The sequence below is a fragment of the Xenopus laevis genome, chromosome 5S (genome assembly GCF_017654675.1).
Source record: "Xenopus laevis strain J_2021 chromosome 5S, Xenopus_laevis_v10.1, whole genome shotgun sequence".
NCBI lineage: Eukaryota > Metazoa > Chordata > Amphibia > Anura > Pipidae > Xenopus > Xenopus laevis.
Genome location: NC_054380.1, coordinates 63,540,880 through 63,566,535, shown reverse-complemented (window position 1 = coordinate 63,566,535; position 25,656 = coordinate 63,540,880). Strand labels below are relative to the sequence as shown.

At 38.0% G+C, this 25,656-nt stretch overlaps 1 protein-coding gene across 1 annotated transcript in view; it reads right to left on the bottom strand.

Moving 5' to 3' along the window:
• Nucleotides 1-2,716: 2,716 nt before the first annotated feature.
• The window catches only part of fyn.S (FYN proto-oncogene, Src family tyrosine kinase S homeolog), a gene marked incomplete at its 5' end in the record, with an annotated part of 114,451 nt that continues 91,511 nt past the window's right edge, over nt 2,717-25,656 (bottom strand). The window contains 9 exon segments of the mRNA NM_001086651.1: nt 2,717-4,603; nt 6,836-6,967; nt 9,439-9,592; nt 10,059-10,135; nt 13,392-13,571; nt 16,341-16,505; nt 19,599-19,748; nt 24,466-24,569; nt 25,050-25,148. Of these exon segments, the coding sequence (NP_001080120.1) occupies nt 4,395-4,603; nt 6,836-6,967; nt 9,439-9,592; nt 10,059-10,135; nt 13,392-13,571; nt 16,341-16,505; nt 19,599-19,748; nt 24,466-24,569; nt 25,050-25,148 (1,270 nt within the window). The 3' untranslated portion in view covers nt 2,717-4,394.

The window sequence follows — 25,656 nt, the reverse complement described above, 5'->3', positions numbered from 1 at the left end:
TTATATTAAGAGGCACATCTGGCCCTGAGGCCTCATTTACAGTATATTCTTACCCCCCATATGAAATAAAAGGCACTAAGTGTGCCCAGTAGCAGTAACCCATAGCAACCAATAAGAATATAGGTAGACTATCAACATTTATAAAATAACCTTTCCCCCTTGTACAGATCACATATATGACCTATTTAAATCTACAGGGATTTTTGATAATGTACGTTCAAATTACACAATGTGGGGACCCTTAGATATTACAGTGCTTTTGTGCATCAGTATATACAAATGTGGCAAAATATGAAAGCTTGAACTGTGAATTGGGGGCTCCTTGTTAATATTTCCACTGCATTTAAATTAAGGTTTATTGGTATCAGTTGTTAGATCAGAATTTTAAAACCCTGTTAAAAGTTCAGGTATGGGACCTGTTATCCAGAATGCTCGGGACCTGGGGCTTTCCCGGATTATGGATCTTTCCATAATTTGGATCTTCATACCTTAAATCTGCTAGAAAATCATGTAAACATTAAATAAACCCAATAGTCTGCTTTCAATAAGGATTAAAGAAGAAGGAAAGCTATTAAAGCAGTTTATTGCCAATAAACTAAAAGCTATAACACTATATTTATTCTGCAGAATGCTTTACCATACTTGAATAAACAGCTCTTGAAGTGTTCTCTATTTGTTTAGGATAGCAGCTGCCATATTGGCTTGGTGTGACATCACTTCCTGCCTGAGTCTCTTGCTCTGGGCTCAGATTACAGCAGGGAGGGGAGGAGGGAGGGGGAGAGGAGCAAACTGAGCATGCTCAAGGCCGTGCCCTGGAGGTTTAAGCTGAAAACAGGAAGTCTGAAACAGAAGCCCAAGTATACACAATAGAAGGAAAGAAATGTGGTGTTTCTTTTGACAGAGGACTCAAAGCAGCATTACTTTGAGGGTTTACTGGTGTATATATATAGACCTTTCTAATAAAACTTACTTCATTTTAGCCTTTCTTTCTCCTTTAATGATATCTTAGTTTGGATCAAGCTACTGTTTTATTACTAAAGAGAAAAAGGAAATAATTGTTAAAGATTTGGTATATTTGGATAAAATTGAGTCTATGGGAGATGGTCTTTCCATAGTTTGGAGTTTTCTGGATAATGGGTTTCCAGATAACAGATCCCATACCTGTAGTAGATGTTGCTCAATGGGTAATACTTTTGCCTAGCAGTTTTGGTTTGGACAGTATCCACAAATGAGTTTGTATGATCTCCTTGTGTCTGCATGAGTTTTCTCTGGGTACTCTGTTTTCCTCAGATTAGAGGCAGGTTAATTGTCTTGTGATAACATTGACCAAAGTATGTATGAACGTTGAGTTTGTAAGCTCCAATGCGGTAGGGCCTGATGTGAAAGTTCTGTGTAAATGTGTTGGAACTACTAGATATAAACAACACAAAAGGATTCAGCCTAATAACAAATCCACCACATAAGATTTGCCCAAATCCTGAATTAAGTTCAAATTTACATTTGTAAATGAGAAAAAACCCCTAAAACATAGACAAACACAAAGGAGCAGATTTATTAAGGTTCGAGTGAATTTTCGAAGTACAAAAAGTTTGAATTTCGAAGTCATTTTTTGGATACTTCGACCATCGAATAGGATACTGCGACTTTGAATTTACTTTGACTTCGATTCAAAGTAAAAATCGTTACAAATATTCGACCATTCGATAATCGAAGTACTGTCTCTTTAAAAAAACTTTGACTTCAATACTTCGCCAAATTAATCCTGCCAAATTGCTATGTTAGCCTATGGGGACCTTCTACAAACTTTTTCTAAGTCTTTACACTTCGAATAAAAATCCTTCGATCATGAGCTAAAATCGTTCGAACGATTTTTATTCGATCGTAGGATTGCCAAATTCGGTGGTCGAATTTCAAAGCTTTTTGTCCTTCAAAATTCGACCCTTGATAAATCTGCCCCAAAAAGTCAACTTTAAATTTAGTTTGGCCAGGCACTCAGGATTTGTCCAATTCCAAATCCTGCACTAAATGCTGGGTTTCACTTGAATTCAGAACGTAATTATTATTAAATTGTGATACATAACAAATGTGGAATGGAAGCTTTCATACTTGTCAACTTTGCTTTACAGTTTGAAAGCATTCCTCATGTCCTAATGTTGTGGTTCAGGTTAGCAAGAGTCATACATATAAATGTACAGTTGAAACCTATCACCCTGCTATCACTCTAGGAGTGCCTAGGGCAGCAAAAAGGCATTTGGGCTGATTTTTGGTCTACAGATAAACGCAGGTTGAGCCAATGTGTTGGCCCTGGGTGCAGGCAAATGGAGAGGATTTTGTTGCCAAAAAGCATAATCATGAATTTCAGCTTTGAAATCTGCTTTGTGTTCCTGCACCTGGGCCAACGCAATCGCTACAGGTGCAGGCACACGAGAAAGCTAAAATGTGTGGCTTTAGCCTCCTGCCAAATGGATAGGCACAATCATCCACTGCTTCAGTCCTACCTTGGGAATATCTGCTCCACAGTTTGGAAATTTTGGATTAAAGTTTTTTTCTAAAAACAACATACCTCTCCTTGAGGCCTGAAAGCGAATACTAGTGTCTATACAACGCTTCCCCCATTGTAGAGCCATTTTTATTTGATGTGATAACCAGGAGACCAAGTTGCTATTTTATAATCACACTAGTTTGAATTGATTTTGGATTAAATACAGCCTGAAAATAAAGATGTAAAATGTTCAGATTTAATTACTAAATTAATAAAGTTAAACAGTTTTCCATGTAAAATCTTAAAGAAACAATAACAGGAAATTAGTTAGGACGTTAAACCGCTAACATGAATGATAAACCAAAGGAGGACCTTGTTTGTAAAACATATTTAAACTAAGAATGGTGCAAAGAATCACTTGTTTTGCATTCCCCATGAAATGCATAGTGCATAGTAATTCCATAGGAGAACCTCTAGAGACACATAAAGTGTCATTGTAAGTACAGAACACTGAAAAAAACACATAGATAAAAAAAGGAACACTCTGGTTACTCCTTAAAAGGGGTGATTAAAAAGATTGTTGGGCAAGGACTGCGGGAAGTTTATTCACTTTGAGCTGAATGAAATTAGGGCATCAATGTCATGCTTTCAAGAAGTGTAGTCACACGTTGCAAATATCTCTGCTCTGATGGCACATACCCATTACCTAGAACTCTTAGCATGGAATTAAGTAATTGCTCCTCTAAAACCTCATTCAGGGGCACATAGTTTGGTTCCAGTATCAGTTTCTTTCTGTTATCTGGTCAATTCTCAGGCACCAGAAGGACCGGCTACAGCAGGTGTGTCAGAACTCCTTATCTTACAGCGTGGCAGCAAACTAATATAATACTAAAGATAAGCTTGGATTTGGATTCAAATCGAATGAAGAGGAACATGAAAGCCAAATGTTGGCCTTAGCATATAAACAAAACAAAAAACCTGTTAGCTAGCATATACAAAAAGGAAAGGACAGAGTTTCCTCTCTCCATCTTGTATTCCTGGGCTGATAAATGCTGAATGTTCAAAAGTATAGATCAGAGACTGTGAACCACAGCTCCCAAAATCCTTACCAGTTGCTGTTTACTTTTCACTTCCTTCCAACAGATGTAACCATAGTCTATTAGAGCAATTATCACTGGTCATAAGTCAGACAATCTCAGTATACAGTCTTATATCTCAATGAATCTGTATGGCTTAACAAAACATTGGGATTACAACTGTGTTCTTTGTTAAGAAAAAAAAACAAGTCCTCTTTCTGTAGATATTCAGCATTTTTAGAGAGTCTTTTTTTTTTTATCTGGATACAGCGGAGAAAGAAAGACCTTTTTTCATAAAAGGCATCCAAGTTTGACTATGTACAAGGTGTACTTGGTGACAGTATGTACAATTGTATGCATTACATGTATAAAAAGAAGCAAAACATGAAGAAGATTGCATCAATAATTTTAAGTAAAACGTCCTATCGGATGAAGAGGGCACTTCTGCAAAGCAATACTTCTGAAGATGGTTACTGTCTGAAATGACACTAGGTCTGCTTTTCAAAAACAAAACTGAAAGGATCAAAGGTTCTATGATTGGGAATTGGCACAGAGTTACTATTTACTATGTAGAGAGGTCTTGTTGTTTACATAACATAATGAAGTACTGTTTTTTGTGTTTTGCTTTTTTTCTTATAACTTTTGTTTTTGTCTTCTTCAAAAGAGAACATTCAGATTATTATATAAGTGGTCAAGAAAATATTCTGGAAGTTCTCAGCTCCACACCTGTGTGCAGTCTGCAATGGAAGATAAGAGCTCCTTTTAGTGGGCACTCAATAAACTGGAAGCAAATTCTAGGGGGTTGAACCTGGCAACAACTTTCAGCAGGCAGAATTTTACAGGTTGTCTCCAGGCTGATATTGGGGCTCGGTGGCAGTGAAGTAATCCTCCAGGAACCCCTGTAGATACTCAAAAGTTGGGCGTTCCTCTGGGTCCTTTTTCCAGCAGTTCAGCATAAGCTCATGGAGTGAGTTTGGACAGTCCTGCGGACATGGCATTCTGTAACCACGCTCCACTTGCTCCAACACTTCACGGTTGTTCATGCCTTAAAAGAGAAACCACACAGTTAGCTCTTCACATGACATCTTACTCTCTCCTTGTTATTAAAGTGATACGGACACTAAAAAACTACCTATAGGTCATGCAGGCCTGGATTTGTGGATAGGCCACCAAGGCCCGGGCCTAGGGATGCAGGATTTTAGGGGGGGGGGGCGGCATGCTGCCCAGCCACATCTACATTGATTTGGAAGCTCTAGTACTGCTCATGAGTTTTTTTAAATTTCCTGTGTCAATCCCCAGTGCTCCTGACCTGATGATGAAAATTTGTGCATGTGCACAAATGAAGGGTAGGGGACAGGGGTGATGAAATGCAGCAGGCCTAGGGGTGCCACTATGTAAATCCGGTCCTGGCTGAGAGGTTTATTTTTGTAAGCAATTGTTAGTTGAAGTTTCTAAACCTGACTTCTGACCTGTTTTCCTAACCTTACTGTCCCATCTCAGCCTGTCAGTTAGAGATTCTAATGCTAATGGACTCCTGCTGCACAAATATGGCAGCCACTCATACAGGAACATGGGGCATCAAACAGGTAATGTAAAAGCATTGTGCAAATACTTTATGGCAACGTTATAAGTAGCTTTCAAAGGCAATATTATGATAGATGTAAAAAAAGAGTTTAATTTCTGGTGTCAGTATCCTAAGTATCCTCTATTCCTAAGGATTCAGATATTTGCTTCCACCAGTAACAATGGCATCCCTTGTGCAGATTTTCAGTAAATGGTCTGCTTTTGATTTTTTGAGATAACTTCTTGCACTTTCAGCTTTCCCTTTACACCATATACAGCAAAAGCTGGGTTATGCTGAGGTCCAGTGATGCAAAAAAATAAAAAATGCCCAGCCCATGGTACCAAGTGCAGCAACAGCATGCACAAGGCAGGTGGTAAATTCAGGACCCCATTGTGGCCTGTGCTTTCAAGCCTGAATGATGCACAAATTATAGGAAGGGTGGGAGGTGTGAAGGAGGTGCCTCTCTCCATTGGTCCCTTATGATTACTGAGCTTCTAAATGTGGGTAGTGTTGTATTCATGATGCGAACACAGGTGTGCGTGCACAGACCTGTGGCAATTTTGCGCAGACAAAGTCCTTGTGAAGACTCAGAGTGCAAAAAACATGGTGGATTGCGCCCATTTTTTCACTTTGCACCCTGTCCTGAATGTAGTAAATGACCCTTTGCATGTATTGCACCTGCAGAAAGACTGGTTCTTAAAAATAGTAAACCCAAATATATGTGTGGTCATTAACACAGGTGAAAAACACAACATTTAAACACTAGGGAGGCAGATTTATTAAGGGTAGAATTGAAAATTCCAATTTGAATTATTGAATTTTTTTTTTGGTCAAAACCCGTCAAATTCGACTAGGGAATTATCCAAACTTCAAAAAAATTAGAATACCATTTTCGAGATTTATCATACTCTGGTCCTTTACGAATTATAATTCGACTATTCGCCACCAAAAATCTGCCAAATTACTGTATAAGTCAATGGGAGAGTTCCAGGGATCAATTTGGTGATGTTTGTAGCCTTCCTGACATTCAAGTTTTTTCGGAGAAAAAAAAAATCGAATCAAGTTTTTTTAATTCGAATATAATTTGAGTCGAGTTTTGGATATTTAAAATTCGACAGAGTTTTAACAATTTGATTTTATTAAAATTTTCCCAAAGTCGAATTTCGAATTCAATCGAATTTAAGGGAGTTTTAAAAAACTTACTTGAATTCGAAATTTGACCCTTGATAAATTTGCCTCTAAGCATCTACTTGGAAAGTGAGATTTTAAGCTCACTGTAAATATTAACAAACTGTAGCATAAACACATTCATGTAACTGAAAGCATAGTTCCATCTAATAGCTGACAAGTTGTTTTTTTCCGTTACAAAAGCCTGTTCTGGCAAACTTAGACTGATTTTTCTGGCACAAGATTATTAAACTCACATGGGGTTCTGTTGAAGATTGCTTGTGCTGAAATGGCTGATTTTACACATAAAAAGAAAAAGGTCAGCCTGTAGTATACAGTATGAGACACATTTTGTATAAAGTATCTGAGATTCCCCATCAAAGCAAGTGTTCTTATGTCAGTCCTGACTATGTGAAGAACATGTATCTCTTGCTACTGGTCACTGCCATGTAAATAAGAACAAATGTCCAGAACTGCATTGGAAACATGTTTTTGGTGGAAAACAGTATATATTTGCATTAATTCCAGGCTACTGTAGACACTTACCTGGATAGGGAACTCTTCCCTTTGTGACAAGCTCTGTCAGTAAAATTCCAAATGACCACACGTCTGACTTGATAGTGAACCTTCCATAGAGCGCTGCTTCAGGAGCCGTCCATTTTATGGGGAACTTTGCACCTGGAGTGAAAGAGAGAAGAAAAAGTCAGTTCTGTCTTTTGCAGTTAGTGTGAGATTGGCATTGCAAACTGTTGAGTCATTCATCATATTTTCATCTTAAAAGCAATTTTGATTTTGGAATAAATAAATGATTATTTGATAAAGCCTCTACCAATCAGATAAAGCTTCAGATATCAGAACAAGTATATGGTGGCCAGCCAGTGTCGATTTGCCTGCCAGGATACCATGCTTTTTACCATGGGAAAACCCTGAATGGGCCTTTTGTTCCTTTTTGGCACACACAACATTAATACTTTTCTGCCTTTTGCAGGTTCTGTTTCTTTTTAATACTTATTTATTTCCAGCAACGAGAAAAAAGGATTTAGTTTAGAAGTCTGTGATTTAGGGCTGCCACCTGTCGGGTTTCACCTTTCACAAACCAGGCAATCCTACTCTGATTGGGTCAGGAAAAAGATGCCAAATGTATTGCCACAGAAAGCAGGACAATCTATGGAGGCTGTTAATTATATAGGGGTGGCAGGGAAGTTTCTATGAGAGAATTTGTAGAGAGTACGACAGTGAAAAAACTGATAGATTAGCCAAAGCAACCATATAATCTGGGCACAAGGGTAGAGAGGTTCAGTCTGCACCATGTCTGTGCTATTGCCTGAAGTCTTTCTGTATCTGCTGTATTGCTCTGTGCACTTACACAGCTTGCATTAGCAATAAGATAACAAAACATGCAGAAGAGCACAGCTGCCCATGCAGAATTTGTCCTGGATGTGTGTTATTGAAAACATTCACGCTGGTGGCTGTGCAATCAACTATTTTTCATACACTTCACTGAACTGCCATCTACTGGGCAAATTATTTTGAAAAATGTGTCAATCTGGGATGACAGAAGCTAAATGGTTATCACCTTGTTCCACTGTAAAGTGATGCATTTATTCATAGAAGCTAAGATTTTATGCACCGTTTCTACTTTTTTCTTTCTTTTACACTATAATTATACACAGAGCTACTTCATTGCCTAAAATCAATACATAGATCAAGTTGTATTTTCAAGGCTGTATTTAGGTGGCTAGGGTGGCACCAGACCTTTCAGTGCCCCCAATGTAACATGTGACGCAGGGCTGGAACTAGGGGTAGGTAGAAGAGGCACCTGCCTAGGGCGCAACGATGGGGAGGGGGGGGGCTAAGCAGGTACTTCTTAAATTGTCTTCTGCCTTCCCCTATTCCTTTTTTGTAGCCCCCTATAGTTTTCTTCTCCAACCCTCTCTCCCCCCTCCCCTCCATCACTCCCCCCCTCCCCTCAGTCACTCTCCCACCTCTGTGCCCTGTCCTGCCAGCTGCACACAAAGTAGTGTGTGTGTGCGGGAGGGGTTAGCAGGATTAGGGTGGCTGACCGGCCAGGTTGCCTAGGGTGCCCAGCCAGCTTGGACCGGCCCTGGTCCACCGTGCCATGCTTTGAGGCATGAACCCCTTCTAAAGAAGTAGGCCACAAATGTTGTACATTATGTTTTATGCTTCTGTACCAGCCCAAGGCAACCACAGCTCTTTAGCAGTAAAGCTCTGTTCTCCAAAAGATGACTCAGTAGCTCCCCATCTTCTTTTCTGCTGATTCACTGCACATGCTCTGTGCTGCTGTCACTTACTGAGTTTAGGAACCACTCAAATATACAGTAAACCTAGAGGTCCATTTATCAAAGGTCGAATTTATATTAATTCGAATATAATCACAATTCGACTGGGAGGTTATTTAAGAAAATATTTTAATATTCGATCTAATGGTTCCGACACAAAAATTTGATTAACATCTCTAAATGGCTCAGCCATTGACTTGAACATGAACTCGGTATGTTTTAGGTGGCAAATATTCGAATTAGGACTGTTTCCATGGTAGAGGTGTGTTAAATCTCACATTCAAATTGACATTCAGATAGGAGGATTAAAATTAGAATGTGTGAATTTTGACACTTAAAAATTTGAATTTGAATTTACTACTCTTCATAAATCTTCCCCATAGTATATAAATGTCACAATATCAGGCTGATTAGTAATTAATACAGATAATTTCTACATGGCAGCTCAGAAACCAGTGCAACTAGCATCAGAATTGAAATAATCAGCCTTGTAGCATCAATTTATATACAGACAAATCTCATTTTCTGCTTGATAATTTGTAATGAGCCTTAAGATTATCTTCTCAACAGCTGCTCAGAGCCCACTGAGCATGTGAGGGTCACAGGCACTTTCCAAGTTGGTGACCCCCTGTGACAACTCTGAAGTCCTGGATCATTGCTCCTATTGAGAAGCTGAATTTTAAGTTGGTGCAATAAGTTCAGTATATAAAATATGGCATTTTTAGCCATATTAATTTTAAGGGTTTAGTTCTCCTTTAATATGTATTACATATCGATAATGAAACTACATATTGCTTCCCAATTTGCTGTTACCATTCTTTAAAAGAACACCAACCATTAATTTCTTACCTTGCCTTGCTGTGTACTCATTGTCTTCAATCAATCTAGCAAGGCCAAAATCAGCAATTTTGCAAATGAGGCCATTTCCAACCAAAATATTTGCAGATCTCAGATCTCTGTGTATATAGTTCATTCTCTCAATATAAGCCATGCCAGCAGCGACCTGTCAGTAACAACATAAAACATTAGTAAATGAATCTGCACATTGTTAGAAACAGTAGTTTGAAAATTTATAATAAAATAAATACAGGTATGGAATCCGTTATCCGGAAACCCATTATCCATAAAGCTCTAAATTACGGAAAGGGCATCTCCCATAGACTCCATTTTATCCAAATAATCCAAAGATTTTTTCTCTGTAATGATAAAACAGTAACATGTGCTTGATAATATAGTAATTAGTCCTTATTGGAAGCAAAACCAGCCTATTGGGTTTATTTAATTTTTACATGATTTTCTAGTAGACAAAAATCCAAATTACGGAAAGATCCATTACCCGGAAAACCCTAGGTCCTGAGCATTTAGGATAACAGTTTCCATACCTGTACAATAATACAAAATCAATTAATGAAGCTTAAACTGTAGTTTCAATAATGATGGCCTTAGTTAATTATGAGACTTTACCATACCTGGGCAGCCATATCTACTAAATTTGGCAACTTCAAGGCTCTTCCTTCTCCATCCTTTAGGAAATCTAGCAAACTACCTGCATTAGAACAATATTCAAATTAACCCATTTTCATTTTTTTTTTAAATTAGTTACATAAGAATATCCCAAACACATCTAGGAAAGGGAACATAAACCTTTTTAGCAGTGTTGTGGAAATTATTTTACAATAATTATATTCTAAAACATATAGCATATAACATATTATCAAGCATTAAAGAATGATGGGTGGTTTATTAAAGCTACACTGCACAATTAAAGCATATCGACCAGTGGACAAAAGTCCCCCAGTGAGAAGTTCACTTCAATATACACTTGGCTCTTTCAGGCTCATCCACTCATTGCTAAAGTAATTTCACAGCTTTTTTTTTTTTTTAAGCATAACACAAACAGTGCTACAATCATTCTTCTTAGGTTTTTTTAACCCTTTAAATGCCACAGAACATTTTAGAAAAGTATTTTGAAATGCCACAGAACGTAGATTTTACGTTCTGCAGCATTAAAGGGTTTTGGAACGGAGGATCGGCTTGTAAAGCTACTAGCTCCAATCCTACTCATTCCCAAGCCCCTTGGCAACGAGCCTAGGTGGGAAACGAGTGGCCCCTGAGGCTGGATCGCCCAGGGTCACCAAAGGCAGCAGCAGACCTGTGCAATGTACATTTTCTGTTGCTGCCTGCACTTCCTACTTCCCCGCACCTTTTATCGGATCAACGAAGAAGACGGTGTCATCTCTCTTTTCCTGGACGATCGTGAGCCTGCTACCCACAGGTTAGTGCCCCCACCACACACACAAACACACACTTATTTTACCATTACACACTTACATTCACACTTATACATACACAATTTAGGGGGATCAGGGGGGTCACACACATTCACAGCACTCACACACGCTTGCACACAACATATTGGTCAATTGTACACACACACACACACTTAGACAATTCGATAAAAAAAGACACAAAATAGTGTGTTTTTTTGCCTGTCAAAACTGTTTTATTGCCATTGCGAATAGCTATATAATAATTCTGTATGTTATTTTGGTGATTATATTGCAATTTCGGTGATTTTGGTGCTTTATAGCAATTTTATTGCATGTTTAGCAATTTTATTACATTTTCAGCTTTCCGTAGGTGTTGTTCGCTTATTTCTGTCCGTAAAACCCATTTGCCCATGCTAGAATATTCAAACTTTGATTCTGACTGCCAATTACACATTTGGCGAAAAAAAAGCAATTTGTGGTTTTGTTGGATTTTAGTGATTTTATACCATTTTGCTCTGTTCTTTGTTACTTAATTTTGCCCATGGAAATTGTGTCTGCTATATATGTCTCTGTGTGTGACATAGTTTGTTAAATCTATGCATATTGGGCATCAAGCTGTTCAGTAGACCCCTGGCGTTCATATTTACAGTAGGATGCCTTTTGCTGGTATGTTATGGATATATAATGGGGTAAAATGCAAGCTTTGTGACTATTTTTCATAAAAAGCGTTATGTTAGTTTGCACCATATTTACCGGTTTTAGATTTGTCAGAATATGTACTTTCGGAAATTAAATGGTTTTCTAGGGTCTCCATACTGTTAGTGGGTCATACGGTGCATAATACACATACCGGGTGCTTGTAGTGTAGCAGTCAGAGTGTCATACGTCAAAATTCATATGTACTATTTTCATTTGGGGGTCTCTGTATGCCACCTAGTTTGGTAAATCTTTTCATATCAGGTATCAAACTGTTCAGTAGACGCCTGGCGTTTATAATTAGGATGCTTTATGCTGCGAGGCTATGAAATGTGGGGTATATAATGGGGTAAAATGCAAGCTTTGTAACGATTTTCAGAAATTTCATAAAAACCTTTATGTTTAGCATAGCTTTGCAGTTTTCGGAAAATATATGGTTTTCTAGGGTCTCCATACTGTTAGGGGGTCTCATGGCACATAATACACATACCAGGTACTTATATTGTAGTAGCCAGAGTGAGAATATTCATATGCACTATTTGGATTTGGGGGTCTCTGTATGCCACATAGTTTAGTAAATCTATGCATATTGGGCATCAAACTGTTTAGTAGACCCCCGTCTTTCATATTTAGAATCCTTATGCTGGTAATGATACATTGATGATACGATGCTAGAAAGTTGAAGCTTTGAGGCAATTTTCAGGTATTTCACCAAAACCAACAAATGTGGGTAAGGCTTGTGACTCAGTAGTTTGGAGCAGAAAGGCATGGGTACCCATTTTAGATTCGGTAGAATGTGTAATTTACAAAAATATTTGGTTTTGGGGGGTAAACATATTTTTGGTGTTTTTACCCCACAAAAAAAGTGTACAAGTAAATGTGTTCATTTTTCAGTAACTGAAGTAAAGTCCTGGACAATTTGTATGTGCTAACTTCATATTGGGGTCTCTAAATGCCAGATACTTTAGTAAACCTATACACAATGGGCATCAACCTTTTTCAGGAACCCTGGCAATCATATTCAGGGTGCATTTTCTTGGTACCTAATACAGTATGGGATATGCGGAGCAGCAAAATAAAACCTTTGAAGTGATTTTTCAGAATTTTGATAAATTTTTAAAAAAACCCTAAGTTCAGACAAACTTTGATGTTTGGTAGTTAGGAGTAGAGAGACATAATTACCCATTTTGGAATCAGCAAAAAAATATAGTTTTCTGGGGTAAACCTACTGTTTCAGGATTTTTTGGCCTTGGAATATAAAGTATGCCGTTTTCTGCTTTCGTGCTTTCAGAAATCGGTAATATACTGCAGGGAGTTTTTGCTGTACAGAAGTCCCAAATCTCCCTAAAACTATACATATCTGGTATTGGCACGTTCGAGCGACATGAGGCTTTCCAAACCAGTTAGAATTTCATGCGTAAAATGAAATATTTTTCAGGTATAAATTCATATACTATGAATTTCATTTTCTTCTCTCTAAAGTGAGAGAGCACAAAATGTTTAAAACACGGATGGCATTTCGCGTAATCAAAATGTCAAATTCTGCTGGCACTTGCTTAAAGGCCATGTGCCAGTGGAGAACAGTGCTGGTGAAGCACTTAAAGATATTGCAAGGCATGAATCTGCACCTGTCACATGATATGCATCTTCCTGGGGTGCCATGGGTATTATGTGCTAAAAACTATTTGGTTCAATACAATCTGCTCCATATCTGTGTATTTCAGTAGTCTGACATGTTTATGCTATTCAGTCGGTGTGATTTTGGCTAATGTGTTTTAACTGAACATTTATAGAAACAAAGTAATCTATGTAATAATAGGCTTTAAGAAGTCTGACCTTTGCTCATGTACTCTGTGACAATGTAAATGGGTTCCTCAGACACCACAGCATAGAGCTGCACAAGTTTATCATGCTTCAATTTCTTCATAATCTGTGCTTCTTCTAAGAAAGATTCTGGAGACATGGTGCCTGGCTTCAGTGTCTTTATCGCCACCTTTGTGTTTCCGTTCCAAGTACCTGCAGAAGGACATACCCAAGAGCATGCAATTTAGCTCCAGTTAGACTGAACATTAGAAAGAAAAAATGCCATTGGCTCTAGGGTGTAAGCCTGTGCTATGATTTTGGGCAGTTAGGCTATGATTCTGGGCAGATAGAAGCTGTTCTAGATAGTTTGTCACTGGTTACATGAATTTGACCTTAACAACAGTCAAAAAAGAAGTTGCTACACCCATCATTCTAATTGCTAGACTTGTATTACATAAATAAACTCCACTTTGCCTAGAGGAAAATGTTAAAGGAATTATTCAATATAAAAAATAAAAACTGGGTAAATAGACAGGCTGTGCATAATAAAAAGTCTGACTGAATGCCTAACATAATAGCCAGAACACTACTTGGTTTCCATTGATTGGTCTACAAAGACCAGAAAGAAAATGTGTGGTTATATTAGCCCTTTAACCGACAGCTTCTATCAACAGAATCTATATGAAAAATTGAGGTGATGTAAAAAGTGGAATAGGATGTATATACTAAATGATCATACTCTAATGATAGCTGTGTATTTAAATATTTGATATTTATTGCAATTTCAAAGGCCTGCTGGTATACACTCATAGCCACTGGCATGGACCCCTTCTCTCCTACACATAGCTTGGCATGCAATCACAAATACTCATGCACTTCAAAAGCAAGCTGCAATGCAATAAAAAAAACACACCCACCAAGAAAGTAAAATAAAAATGATTCTCATACTGAAACCTTACACACTGCATTGTTAATGGGAGTTTAAAACTATATTCAGAAAGGAAAGTTACCGTGATGTGATGTTAATAGAATAATTGACTTTAGACTGGAATTAAATGCTAAAAACACACTGTGATTGTCACAATCACTACAGCAATACAGAAATTGAGGCTTTTATTTAGGAATGCATTGAATCCACAGCTTTTTGGATCTGACCATAAATATTTCTGCTGAAGTGTTTTGTTTGGGCTCAGCTAAACACTTGCATTAAGTGCTGGGCATTCTCTGGACTTTAGCTACTGTTCTATGCCCAGTGGGTTGTTCTTTTGTCTGTCCTATTTAAAGGTAAACCACAATAGAAATGGAACCTGCTTAATGAATGAAATGGTCATTTGAAAAGGCATAACTGGTTTTAAATACAGGGTACAAATTACACAAGCCCACTATTTCATGGATTTCCATTATTTATAGCTGCCTCTTCCATTGGTCAGTCTACAGCTGCACTCCATGGCATCTCTCAATTTCAAACTTGAAGCTTTTCATTTATAATACCCACATACTCAATGGGTCTGTTTAAATTAAAATTAACTTTTAGGGGCTAATTTATGAAAGATTGAAAATTACAGTTTTTTTACCTCGAATTAACTCAAATGACCTCGAAATTTGAATAGTTTCTTATTTAAGAAAAAACTTGAATATCTCAAATTTAAGCAAATATTACAGACCTGAAAACTTGAATCGAATTCGACAAAACTCAAATGTCAGAATGGCTATTAAAATCTTCAAGTGGGTCACTGGACCTCTGCCATTGACTTCTACATGAACTCGGCAGGTTGTAGGAGGCGAATAGTCGAATTTGAGTTGTTCCCACGGTCCAGGAAATCTTGAATTTGAGTTTGGATTATTCTCAACTCCAATTTGTGAGTTTTGACCAAAAATCCAACTCGAAAATTCAAATTTACCATTCAAACCTTAATAAATCTGCCCATTAGTATGAAGTACACAGAATTATTCTAAGGCAAATTTAAATTAACCATTAATGGCTATTTACAGTTTTTTGTTCTGCTGTTGAGGTACTATGGCTAGCTACCAGACAGCAGATTGGTACAATATTAAACTCACTCCCACAGATAATGACAGATTGTTATATAGATTGACACCATCCCATTCTATAAATAGATGAAAAGCTGAGCTAAACTTGGTGGACTGATGGTATTTAACTTACCAACTCTGCATTTAATAATGGGTTGCAGTCAATACAACAAAAACTTACCTTGTGGTTTGTAGTACATTATTTCTTAAATACTCTACTATAACCTATTGGAAAATTTGGAGAATAATTTACTGTATCTGGCACAGTTCTACTTGTGAGTGCCTCCTCTACAGATATAATTTATTATACTTATTACTAAGTAGATATTATTATTACTAATTAGATATTATATTATACTAATGTTTTCTCCTAAGCATGAAATATTGTCCACCTTACCAAACCACACTTCAGCGAAACAGCCCTGACCAAGCTTCTGCTCCAAAGATATTGTATTCCGTGCAACCTCCCATGCATCCTTAGCCAGTCCAACAGTTTGTGGAGTATAATTCGGTGCAATCACAGTTAAATTAAAACACAAACCATCAGCTTTCTCTATAGGAAAAGGATTAATAAGAAAACAAAATACATTTACGTCAAACCACAGCATGCAATAAGAAAGATGGAAGGTGACTGGTTTAGAGTATTTATCAATGCTACATTGCACAAATCAGTTTATATAAATATATTTATATAACCCTCTAATATTCTGGCAATGGCAAAGTCCTCAACAGCCAGGTCTTCACACTAGACAATGGTAAATCTTTGCCGTTCAACTCTCCGGTTTGACCCGTTCTTCCACTGAGAGGTTGAAGGAAGGGCATTGTGGTTTTCATAGAATAATACCGACATGACAAACCTCCTGTGTCTTGTATGCACTCACTTTCCATCTTTCCTCACATTGCTCCACACAAGAGCAGGTTATTAGATTTATGAATATATTCACTGCATACCCATCCACACTTCCCCAAACTGCCCATTTCCCAGCCTCTTGATCAACTGGAGTGATTCTCTTGGTATTTCCCAGACATCTTTGGTTTTGACAGACAGGTCAGTAAGTCTTGGCATCCCTTTATGACATGGCACTACCAAGCGGCAACACAGACCTGCAGCTCTCTCTGAAGAGGTTTGAAAGAAGAAGGCAGAGAAGACAAGAAAAAAATGGCACAAGGAAATGAAGCAACATTAAGCATCACTAAAGAAATGAAATAGCACATATAAGCAGAACTGAGCATGTTTAAAGCCAGGGCAAATTAAGTTAAATGATCAGGTATAGGTATTTAACAAGGGGGTGGGGGAACCCCTTAATATCCTGTGACACTCAGTGTTTTTTGCTTTGAAGATATGTCAGATACAATTTATTGGTCTGTTGCATTTTTTCTTCTATCATTTGTTCTAACATTTGTTCTGACTGATTGGCTGCTGAAAGGTTCTTTTATTGTCTAATAGCATTCTTGCATTCATTTTAAAATAATGCAGTTGGTCTAGGATGGATAACAGAAGCAAGATGACATTGTATTAAGGTGACAGACAACATTTGCAGGGTTAAGCAGGAAGGAAAGAGTGAAAGTGATTTGCTTAAAGCTCAAAAAGCAAAGTATTGTATCCCCTGTGCAATAAACATGTTACCCATGTCTGGAGGAAGGTGCTGGAGACCTAACCAACTGCATCCTTAGACCTCAGAGAAATATACTCACTTTTTAAGGAAGCATGGCACAGATTATGTATCTGGTATTTTTTCATGCAATGGCCTATTGTAAAACTAATAATTTAGTATATACTAAATATGCCTGTAGGCAACGTGTTTCAATGGATTTGTCTTTCTGAAGGAAAACTCAGTGTTCAGTACTTTTCTCCTCTGTTATAATACATTATATTCATACATGAGTGGTAGCTGATTAGGGTCTCCACCAGAAATCTTGGAATCTCATACAACTAAGAAGATGGAGCCTCTCTCCCACACATATTCTGCCTTTTGTTTCCAGGAGCAAGAGGCCTCTTTAAAAAAAAAAAAAATCTGAAAGCAGTCTCAGTTGTTCCCTGAAGCCAAGATTCTCATTACACTATGATGGTTCTTCCATTGCTTCGTATTGTCTTCGGGTCTTAAGGCAGATTTGCGCATGTGCAGTTGGGCCAAGTCAGGAATCAGCTTGAACTGCGCATATGCAAATCGGCGTTACAACCTGAAGATAATACGAAGCAATGGGAGATCCATCATAGTGTAATGGGAATCTTGGCTTCAGGGAACAACTGAGGCTGCTTATAGACTTTATGCCGCAGGCTTCACCAGAAGACAACACAAAGCGACGGAAGATGGTGACAGGGAGCTCCGCTGCACTTCACTGTATTTAAGGGTCAGATTTTTTTTAGAGGGTTTTTTTTTTCACTAATGCACATCGCTGGGAGGGGGTCAATGCCAGGAAGTTTAGGGGGTTTTTGTTACTGGGGGGGTTTAATTCTCTTTTAAAACTCTTATATATCTACCCCATGCATGCAAGAATTCCTTTACAGAATTAGTCCCTACCACATCTGAAACATGTTTTATGCACTCATCTCCCTTTAAAAAGCATTTCCTTATGTTAAATGTTAGCTTTTCTCCCTCCTGCTTCATATTGTGTGTCCTGTTCAAGACATCTAAGTTTTTTTTTATACCTTTAAATGTTTCTATCATATAATCTCTCTTAATTCTACGTTCTAAGATATACGTACTAAGGTATTAATCTTTCCTATTATTCATGTTATTCAAACCACAAATCATTTAAGCTTTGAAAGGTTTCTACTTTATTAAAGGGTTTAGCTTGTTATAGAATGTCCTATCCTATAATGTGAAACAAAAAAAAAACAGGATTTCATCCCCAGAAAGCTATGTGATAATATACTTTATCGGTAATATTATATAGGTAGATATAGTTAAAACGGCAAAGTTTATTAGTCAACCATGCCAACACACACATATTAAAACCCTAATGGGCAGATTTACTAAAGAGTGAAGTGGCTAACGCTACTGACTTTTCGCCAGCGTTGCCACCTGCAGGGACATCGCCAATTCACTAACAGGTGCAGGCGCCAATTCGTTAGCGAACGATCGCCAGGCAACTTTCGTTCGCACTCTATCGCCAGGCAACTTTTCGTTCTGGCAAAAGGACGTTACTCCGCAAATTTTCTAAAATGTGGATTTTAATGAACGTTAGCTCTTTCGCCAGAGTTGCCTTCGCCACAACAAATAGGCGAAGGGCTATAAAGCAGCTAGATCTTCCTCAATCTTCTGTCATTTACATCATATGTGTGCTGAAAATGCATTAAAGTTCAAACAACGCTGGCGACTTTTCCTTTTTTTAAGCGGAATTGGCTGCAAAAGTCCTAACTTACATTTTTTGGTAACTGGTTTTCTCCACACTTTTTATTACATATGGAACATTAATTTTACAGTGGGCTCATGTGTAGGGCATTATATTAACTCTCTTGTCTTTATTAAGGTTCCCTGGACATGTGTAATAAAAAGTGGTAACTTTGTGGTAACAAGCATTTGCACCAACATTTATAATAAAGATGTCTACAACTTCGATGTCTAAATTTCCCGCCCATCCAAATTGACCTAAGCGTAAGATCACTAGCGAAGTTTTCCTAGGCACAAATAAATGCTAGCGCATCTTCGCTATGAAAAGCTCACACAGCCAAAGTAACGCTAATGAAAAGTCGATGCCCGGGACGAAACTTCGCATTTTAGTGAATTCGCGTATTCGGATTGTATTTGCGCCTGGTGAAGTGGTGCGATGGGTACGAAGTTGAATCTGCCCCCTAGACTCTTGTAAAAGGAGGGGCCCCTCCGTTCTATGGCACAAACAATTGTATTATAAAATACTAATATATTACAATAACTGTGAATAATAACTGCTGTTAATGTTGGACTAAAAAGTCCACCAAAAGTATTACTCAGTAATGTTTGTTACTTTTCCTGTCCTATTGCTAGCAACTTTGCAATTGGTCTTAATGATTGTTTTATAGTTTTCAATCTATTTGGCCTCTTCTGTTTCTTTCAAATAGGGTCCACTGACCCCATCAGCCAAAAAAACTATTGCTCGAAACTATAATCTTATTGTTATCCAGTCTTAGCCAATTTCAGACTATAGAATTACAGATGATTTCGGCCTCTCATTACTTTAGTGTCTACAATATTTAGACATGTAAAGTGTTATTGTTAACAGTCCTACCTGAATAATGTTGAACCAGTTGCTGTAGGGCTTCAAACTGGGCTCTAGTTGTAATATAATAACCCCCATTATCAAGCTTTCGTATTTTATAATGCTTGACATGGTCTCCTTTCATATCATCCCAGTCACGAATAGACAAGGAATAGGCACCTGGAATAACAACAAAAAACATCTGAATTAAGTAAACCGCAAGATTAGATGTGTGTGACAGTCACACTGTGATAAGAGTGATCATAAGAGTGATCTTAATAAATTATTCATTAAAATGATTTATATCTTAGCAAAAGGAGATTAAAAGAAATATAATTCAATTGATTATTATAATCATCATCTGTTGGAAAACCCATTATCCATAGAGCTGCACTTACATTTCCGCAGTGTCCTATTTTAGTTAATAAATCTTAATTTTTCACTAACTTTTTTGAAATAGACAGTACCTTTGCTTTACTTATCGGGGTGGTCCTCTTGCAATACCAACAAACTCTGTTTAATTTGATATCTGAAGTGGGGACAGAAGTAACCTACAAGGCCAACTCCCGACCTAATCAAGGGCAGATGTGCCTGAGAACACGGTGCTTCTATTTATATTCCTACAATCCAGGTTGCTATTTTTACATATTCCCTTGATGGCGCAGCCCTAAATTAGCTTACACTGAGGGGTTGGATTCTCTGAGTGCAAGAATAAGGTTGAAACACTGCAACAACAGAATTCTGCCCCGTCTTACACATGAATAATACATAGTAACATAGTAAGTAAGGTTGAAAAAAGACACATGTCCATCGAGTTCAACTTTTTTTTTTTTGTTTTTTTGTTTATTAACTACCTATCTGCCAGTTGATCCAGAGGAAGGCAAAAAAAACCCATCTGAAGCCTCTCCAATTTGCCTTAGAGGGGGAAAAATTCCTTCCTGACTCCAAAATGGCAATCGGACTAGTCCCTGGATCAACTTGGACTATGAGCTATTTCCCATAACCCTGTATTCCCTTACTTGCTAAAAAGCCATCCAACCCCTTCTTAAAGCTATCTAATGTATCAGCCTGTACAACTGATTCAGGGAGAGAATTCCACATCTTCACAGCTCTCACTGTAAAAAACCCCTTCCGAATATTTAGGTGGAACCTCTTTTCTTCTAATCGGAATGGGTGACCTTGTGTCAGCTGGAAAGACCTACTGGTAAATAAAGCATTAGAGAGATTGTTATATGATCCCCTTATATATTTATACATAGTCATCATATCACCCCTTAAGCGCCTCTTCTCCAGCGTGAACATCTCCAATTTGGCCAGTCTTTCCTCATAGCTAAGATTTTCAATAACTTTTACCAGCTTAGTTGCGCTTCTCTGTACCCTCTCTAATACAATAATGTCCTGTTTGAGTGATGGAGACCAAAACTGTACGGCATATTCTAGATGGGGCCTTACAAGTGCTCTATACAGTGGAAGAATGACCCCCTCCTCCCGTGACTCTATGCCCCTTTTAATACAGCTCAAGACCTTATTTGCCCTTGATGCTGCTGACTGGCATTGCTTGCTACAGCCAAGTTTATCATCTACAAGGACTCCAAGGTCCTTTTCCATAATGGATTTGCCTAGTGCAGTCCCATTAAGGGTATAAGTGGCTTGGATATTTTTACATCCCAGGTGCATGACTTTACATTTATCAACATTGAATCTCATTTGCCACTTAGCTGCCCAGATTGCCAGTTTGTCAAGATCCTGTTGCAAGGATGCCACATAATTTTGTGTCATCTGCAAACACTGATACATTACTTACAACACCCTCCCCTAAGTCATTAATGAACAAGTTAAATAAAAGTGGACCCAATACTGAGCCCTGGGGGACCCCACTAAGAACCTTACTCCAAGTAGAGAATGTCCCATTAACAACCACCCTCTGTACCCGATCCTGTAGCCAGTTTCCTATCCACGTGCAAACGACTTCATTAAGCCCAACAGACCTTAGTTTAGAAAGCAGTCGTTTGTGGGGCACAGTATCAAACGCTTTGGCAAAATCCAAATAGATCACATCTACTGCCCCCCCACTATCCAGAATCTTACTTACCACATCATAAAATGCAATCAAATTCGTCTGACATGACCTATCCTTCATAAAGCCATGCTGATTGTTGCTCATAATGCCATTCATTAGGACAAAATTTTGAATGTGATCCCTTAACAAGCCTTCAAATAATTTGCCCACCACAGATGTCAAGCTTACTGGCCTATAATTGCCAGGCTGAGATCGTAATCCCTTTTTAAATATTGGAATAACATCAGCTTTTCTCCAATCCATAGGCACCATACCAGATGACAGTGAATCTGAGAAAATCAGAAATAAGGGCTGGTCTAAAACTGAACTAAACTCTCTTAGAACCCGGGGGTGTATGCCATCAGGCCCTGGAGCCTTGTTTACATTAATTTGTATTAAAGCTTTTTGAATCATATCCTGAGTCAGCCACTGACTAGATTGAGCTGAACCATTCGTGCAGTTATTAAGTGAGCCTGTGAACCCAGACTCCTCTATTGTATACACTGAAGAAAAGAACTGATTTAACACATTTGCCTTATCTGTATCTGTGACAACCATACTGGTACCATTATTTAATGGAGCAACACTCTCAACCTGCATCTTTTTACTATTAATATATTTAAAAAACTTTTTAGGGTTAGTTTTCACCTCCACCGCAATTAACTCTTCATTTCTTTCCTTAGCCTTCCGGATTACTGATTTACAACATTTATTACAGTGTTTATATTCATTAAATGCAGCTTCTGTCCCTACAGATTTGTAGTTTTTAAATGCCTTTCTCTTCTTTCCCATTAACATCTTTACCTCTGTATTAAGCCACACAGGATGATTCTTAGAGCTTCTACGTTTAGTCCTTAAGGGAATAAATTAAGAACAGTAATGATTTAATATCATTTTAAAGGACAACCATTTCGGTTCTGTGTTTTTAGCTGAAAACCTAATGCCCCAATCAATGCTCTGTAGGGCAGCCCTCAAGGCACTAAAATTAGCTTTGGCAAAATTCATGGTTTTTGTTGCCCCAGTATATTTTTGTTTTTTGCACCAGACATTAAAAGATATAACATTATGGTCACTATTACCCAGGGGTTCAATGACTTGCACATTTGCTATAAGTTCTGGGTCATTTGAGATCACTAAATCAAGAATAGCATTTTTTCTGGTAGGCTCCTCAACAACCTGTGCTAAAAAATTGTCGTGCAATAAGTTTATAAACTTGTTCCCATTAACTGATCTAGCAGTACCGTTGCTCCAGTCAATATCTGGGTAATTAAAATCCCCCATTATCATTACTTTACCTAAACTAGCAGCCTTTTCTATTTGCATTAGGAGCTTTGTCTCTTCCTCCTCACTTACATTAGGGGGTCTATAACATACTCCTACAATTAATTTGCTGGATTCTTTACAATTGGTGAAGAACTCCACCCATACGACTTCTGGCCCCTCATTTTCTAACATAACCTCCTCCTTTGTATGAGCTTTTAAATCCTGCCTAACATACAGACATACCCCTCCTCCTTTTCTATTGCCTCTGTCCCTCCGAAACAAAGTATAGCCACTGATATTTACTGCCCAGTCATGCGACTCATTCAGCCATGTTTCGGCCACACCAATCACATCATATTTTCCTTCTATCACCAGCAGCTCCAGCTCTCCCATTTTACCAGTCAGACTTCTTGCATTTGTAAACATACATTTAATACTGGCACCATATTGAACATATGACATGTGGTCCTCCCTATCCTTAATAACCTAGCATTAGTAAGAGCCAATAACACTACAAATTGAAAATGTAGGTTTCCCCCTGAAAACAAAATATTTAATGGTTTCTATCTTATATAGTAGAGGTTTTAACCCTATAGAGAGCTTTGATTGGCCTAGCGCTGAAGTATCTGTTCCTAAGCAGTTAATGCATATTATTTAAATATTATTAATATTTATATCAAATATAAATGGCTACAAAACCATTTGATTTTGGTGTTACTGGTGTCAGAGGTGTAATGATGTGCCGCTGGGCCCTTCTGCAAAAACACTTTGGTACACTGTGATCTACCCGCCCCTCCTTACCGTGGCATTTTGATGCTTTATTGGCATACTGATTCTAGTGCTTACTTATGGATGTGTATTTGGAGCTTTATTGCCCACTTTTGATGGGGATAACAAAATGCCCTGTGTGCTATCGCTCTGTGGTATTTTCTTTGGCAATAGATACATTGCCAATATGGCCCCCAGGCAGATGCCATTTATACCAGTGCTGAACAGACACAAGTGAGAACCACATGCAATATAACACTAAGGGGCCCATTCACTAAGCTCGAGAGATGGAATAGAGGAAAATAGAGGGAAAAAAAATTTTTGAATGTTTTTTTTGGCTACTTTGACCTTCGACTGCGACCTTCGAATCGAACAATTCGAACTAAAAATTGTTCCAATATTCGACCATTCGATAATCGAAGTACTGTCTCTTTAAAAATTTCTTCGACCCCCTAGTTCGCCACCTAAAACCTACCGAAGCCAATGTTAGCCTATGGGGAAGGTCCCCATAGGCTTGCTAACAATTTTCTGATCGAAGGATAATCCTTCGATCGATGGATTAAAATCCTTCGAATCGTTCGATTCAAAGGATTTAATCGTTTGATCGAACAATTATTACTTCGATCGAAGGAATTGCACAAAATCCATCGACTTCGATATTCGAAGTCGAAGGATTTTAATTCGGCAGTCAAATATCGAGGGTTAATTAACCCTCGATATTCGACCCTTGATACATCTGCCCTTCAAAGTAATTAAAGCAAACATGGCTTTGCTGTTTTACTGTATAGGTGTTAAGAATGAATTTACCTTTGGTAGTTTCACTTTCACGTATTAGATAAGTACCCCTTGGGTTCCCAAAAGATAGCAATTGCCTTTCTGCATCTTTCCTGCCCAGTTTGCCAAAGTACCATCTGAGTGAAAAAGAACACAACAACAAAAACATAAATCATTAATAATAATGCCTCTTTGTTGCAAAAAAGGATTATGAATGCCCCTATTTCTCCTTGCTCTGCTTTATCCATTTGTTCTTCACTGCAGCAAACTTCATCTCCAATCACACACAATAAATATAATGTCACTTTCTGTTTTTAATCCTATTTATATTTCTTTTCACACCTACTACAAGTTTTTTTACCATTTCAAACTGTCTCTGTTAACCTGAACATGTTGTCATCTATAGAATGTGGTAGGAATTCTTATTAAATAAAAAAAACCCAATGAATTTCTAGAACGGATTGCAGGGAAATTACTTGGAGAAATGATATGACAGATAACCTAATATTTTACACATATTTTACTGGCTTGTAAGTAATCCCAAATAATCATCCTGCTACATTACATCCATTGTACAATAGACTTAATATGCAACTAAGAGGGGATGGGAAACTTACTCCTCTGCTTGTATGGAATCTACTGGTGCAACATAGTTACTGGGAATGTAACCAGTGCCTCCAGTTGTTAAAGAGCGAGCTTCCCACCAATCTCCTTCCCTGCAGAGATAAAAACAAAAGACAAGGTATTGGCAAAGGATAGAATTATGCATACAAAACACACAAAGACTTCCAAATCTTAAGTAAAATAAATATTTTTTTTTTTTGCCATTAGGAGAAATGCTATTAAATTCACTGGTACAGATATGGGATCCCTTACCCAGAAATTACAGAAAGGCCATTTCCCATAGAGTCTAGCTCAGGCCCAGACTGGCAATCTGTTGGTTCTGGCAAATGCCAGAGGGGCTGCTGAATGGTTCCATAGAGTGGGCTGGTAGGGGGCTGTTTGGGCCTCTGCATACTTGGAATGGCAGGGCCTATTTTGACTCCCAGTCCAGGCCTGGTCTAGCTTATGGAAATTATTTAAATGTTATAAAAAATGATTCCCTGTAATAATAAAACAGTACCTTGTACTTGATCCTAACTAAAGGTGCCATGTATGTACGAGTTAATAAAAGCTGGACCTTCCAGACCAGTCGACAGCTTATTGGCCTGTGTATGGGGGCCT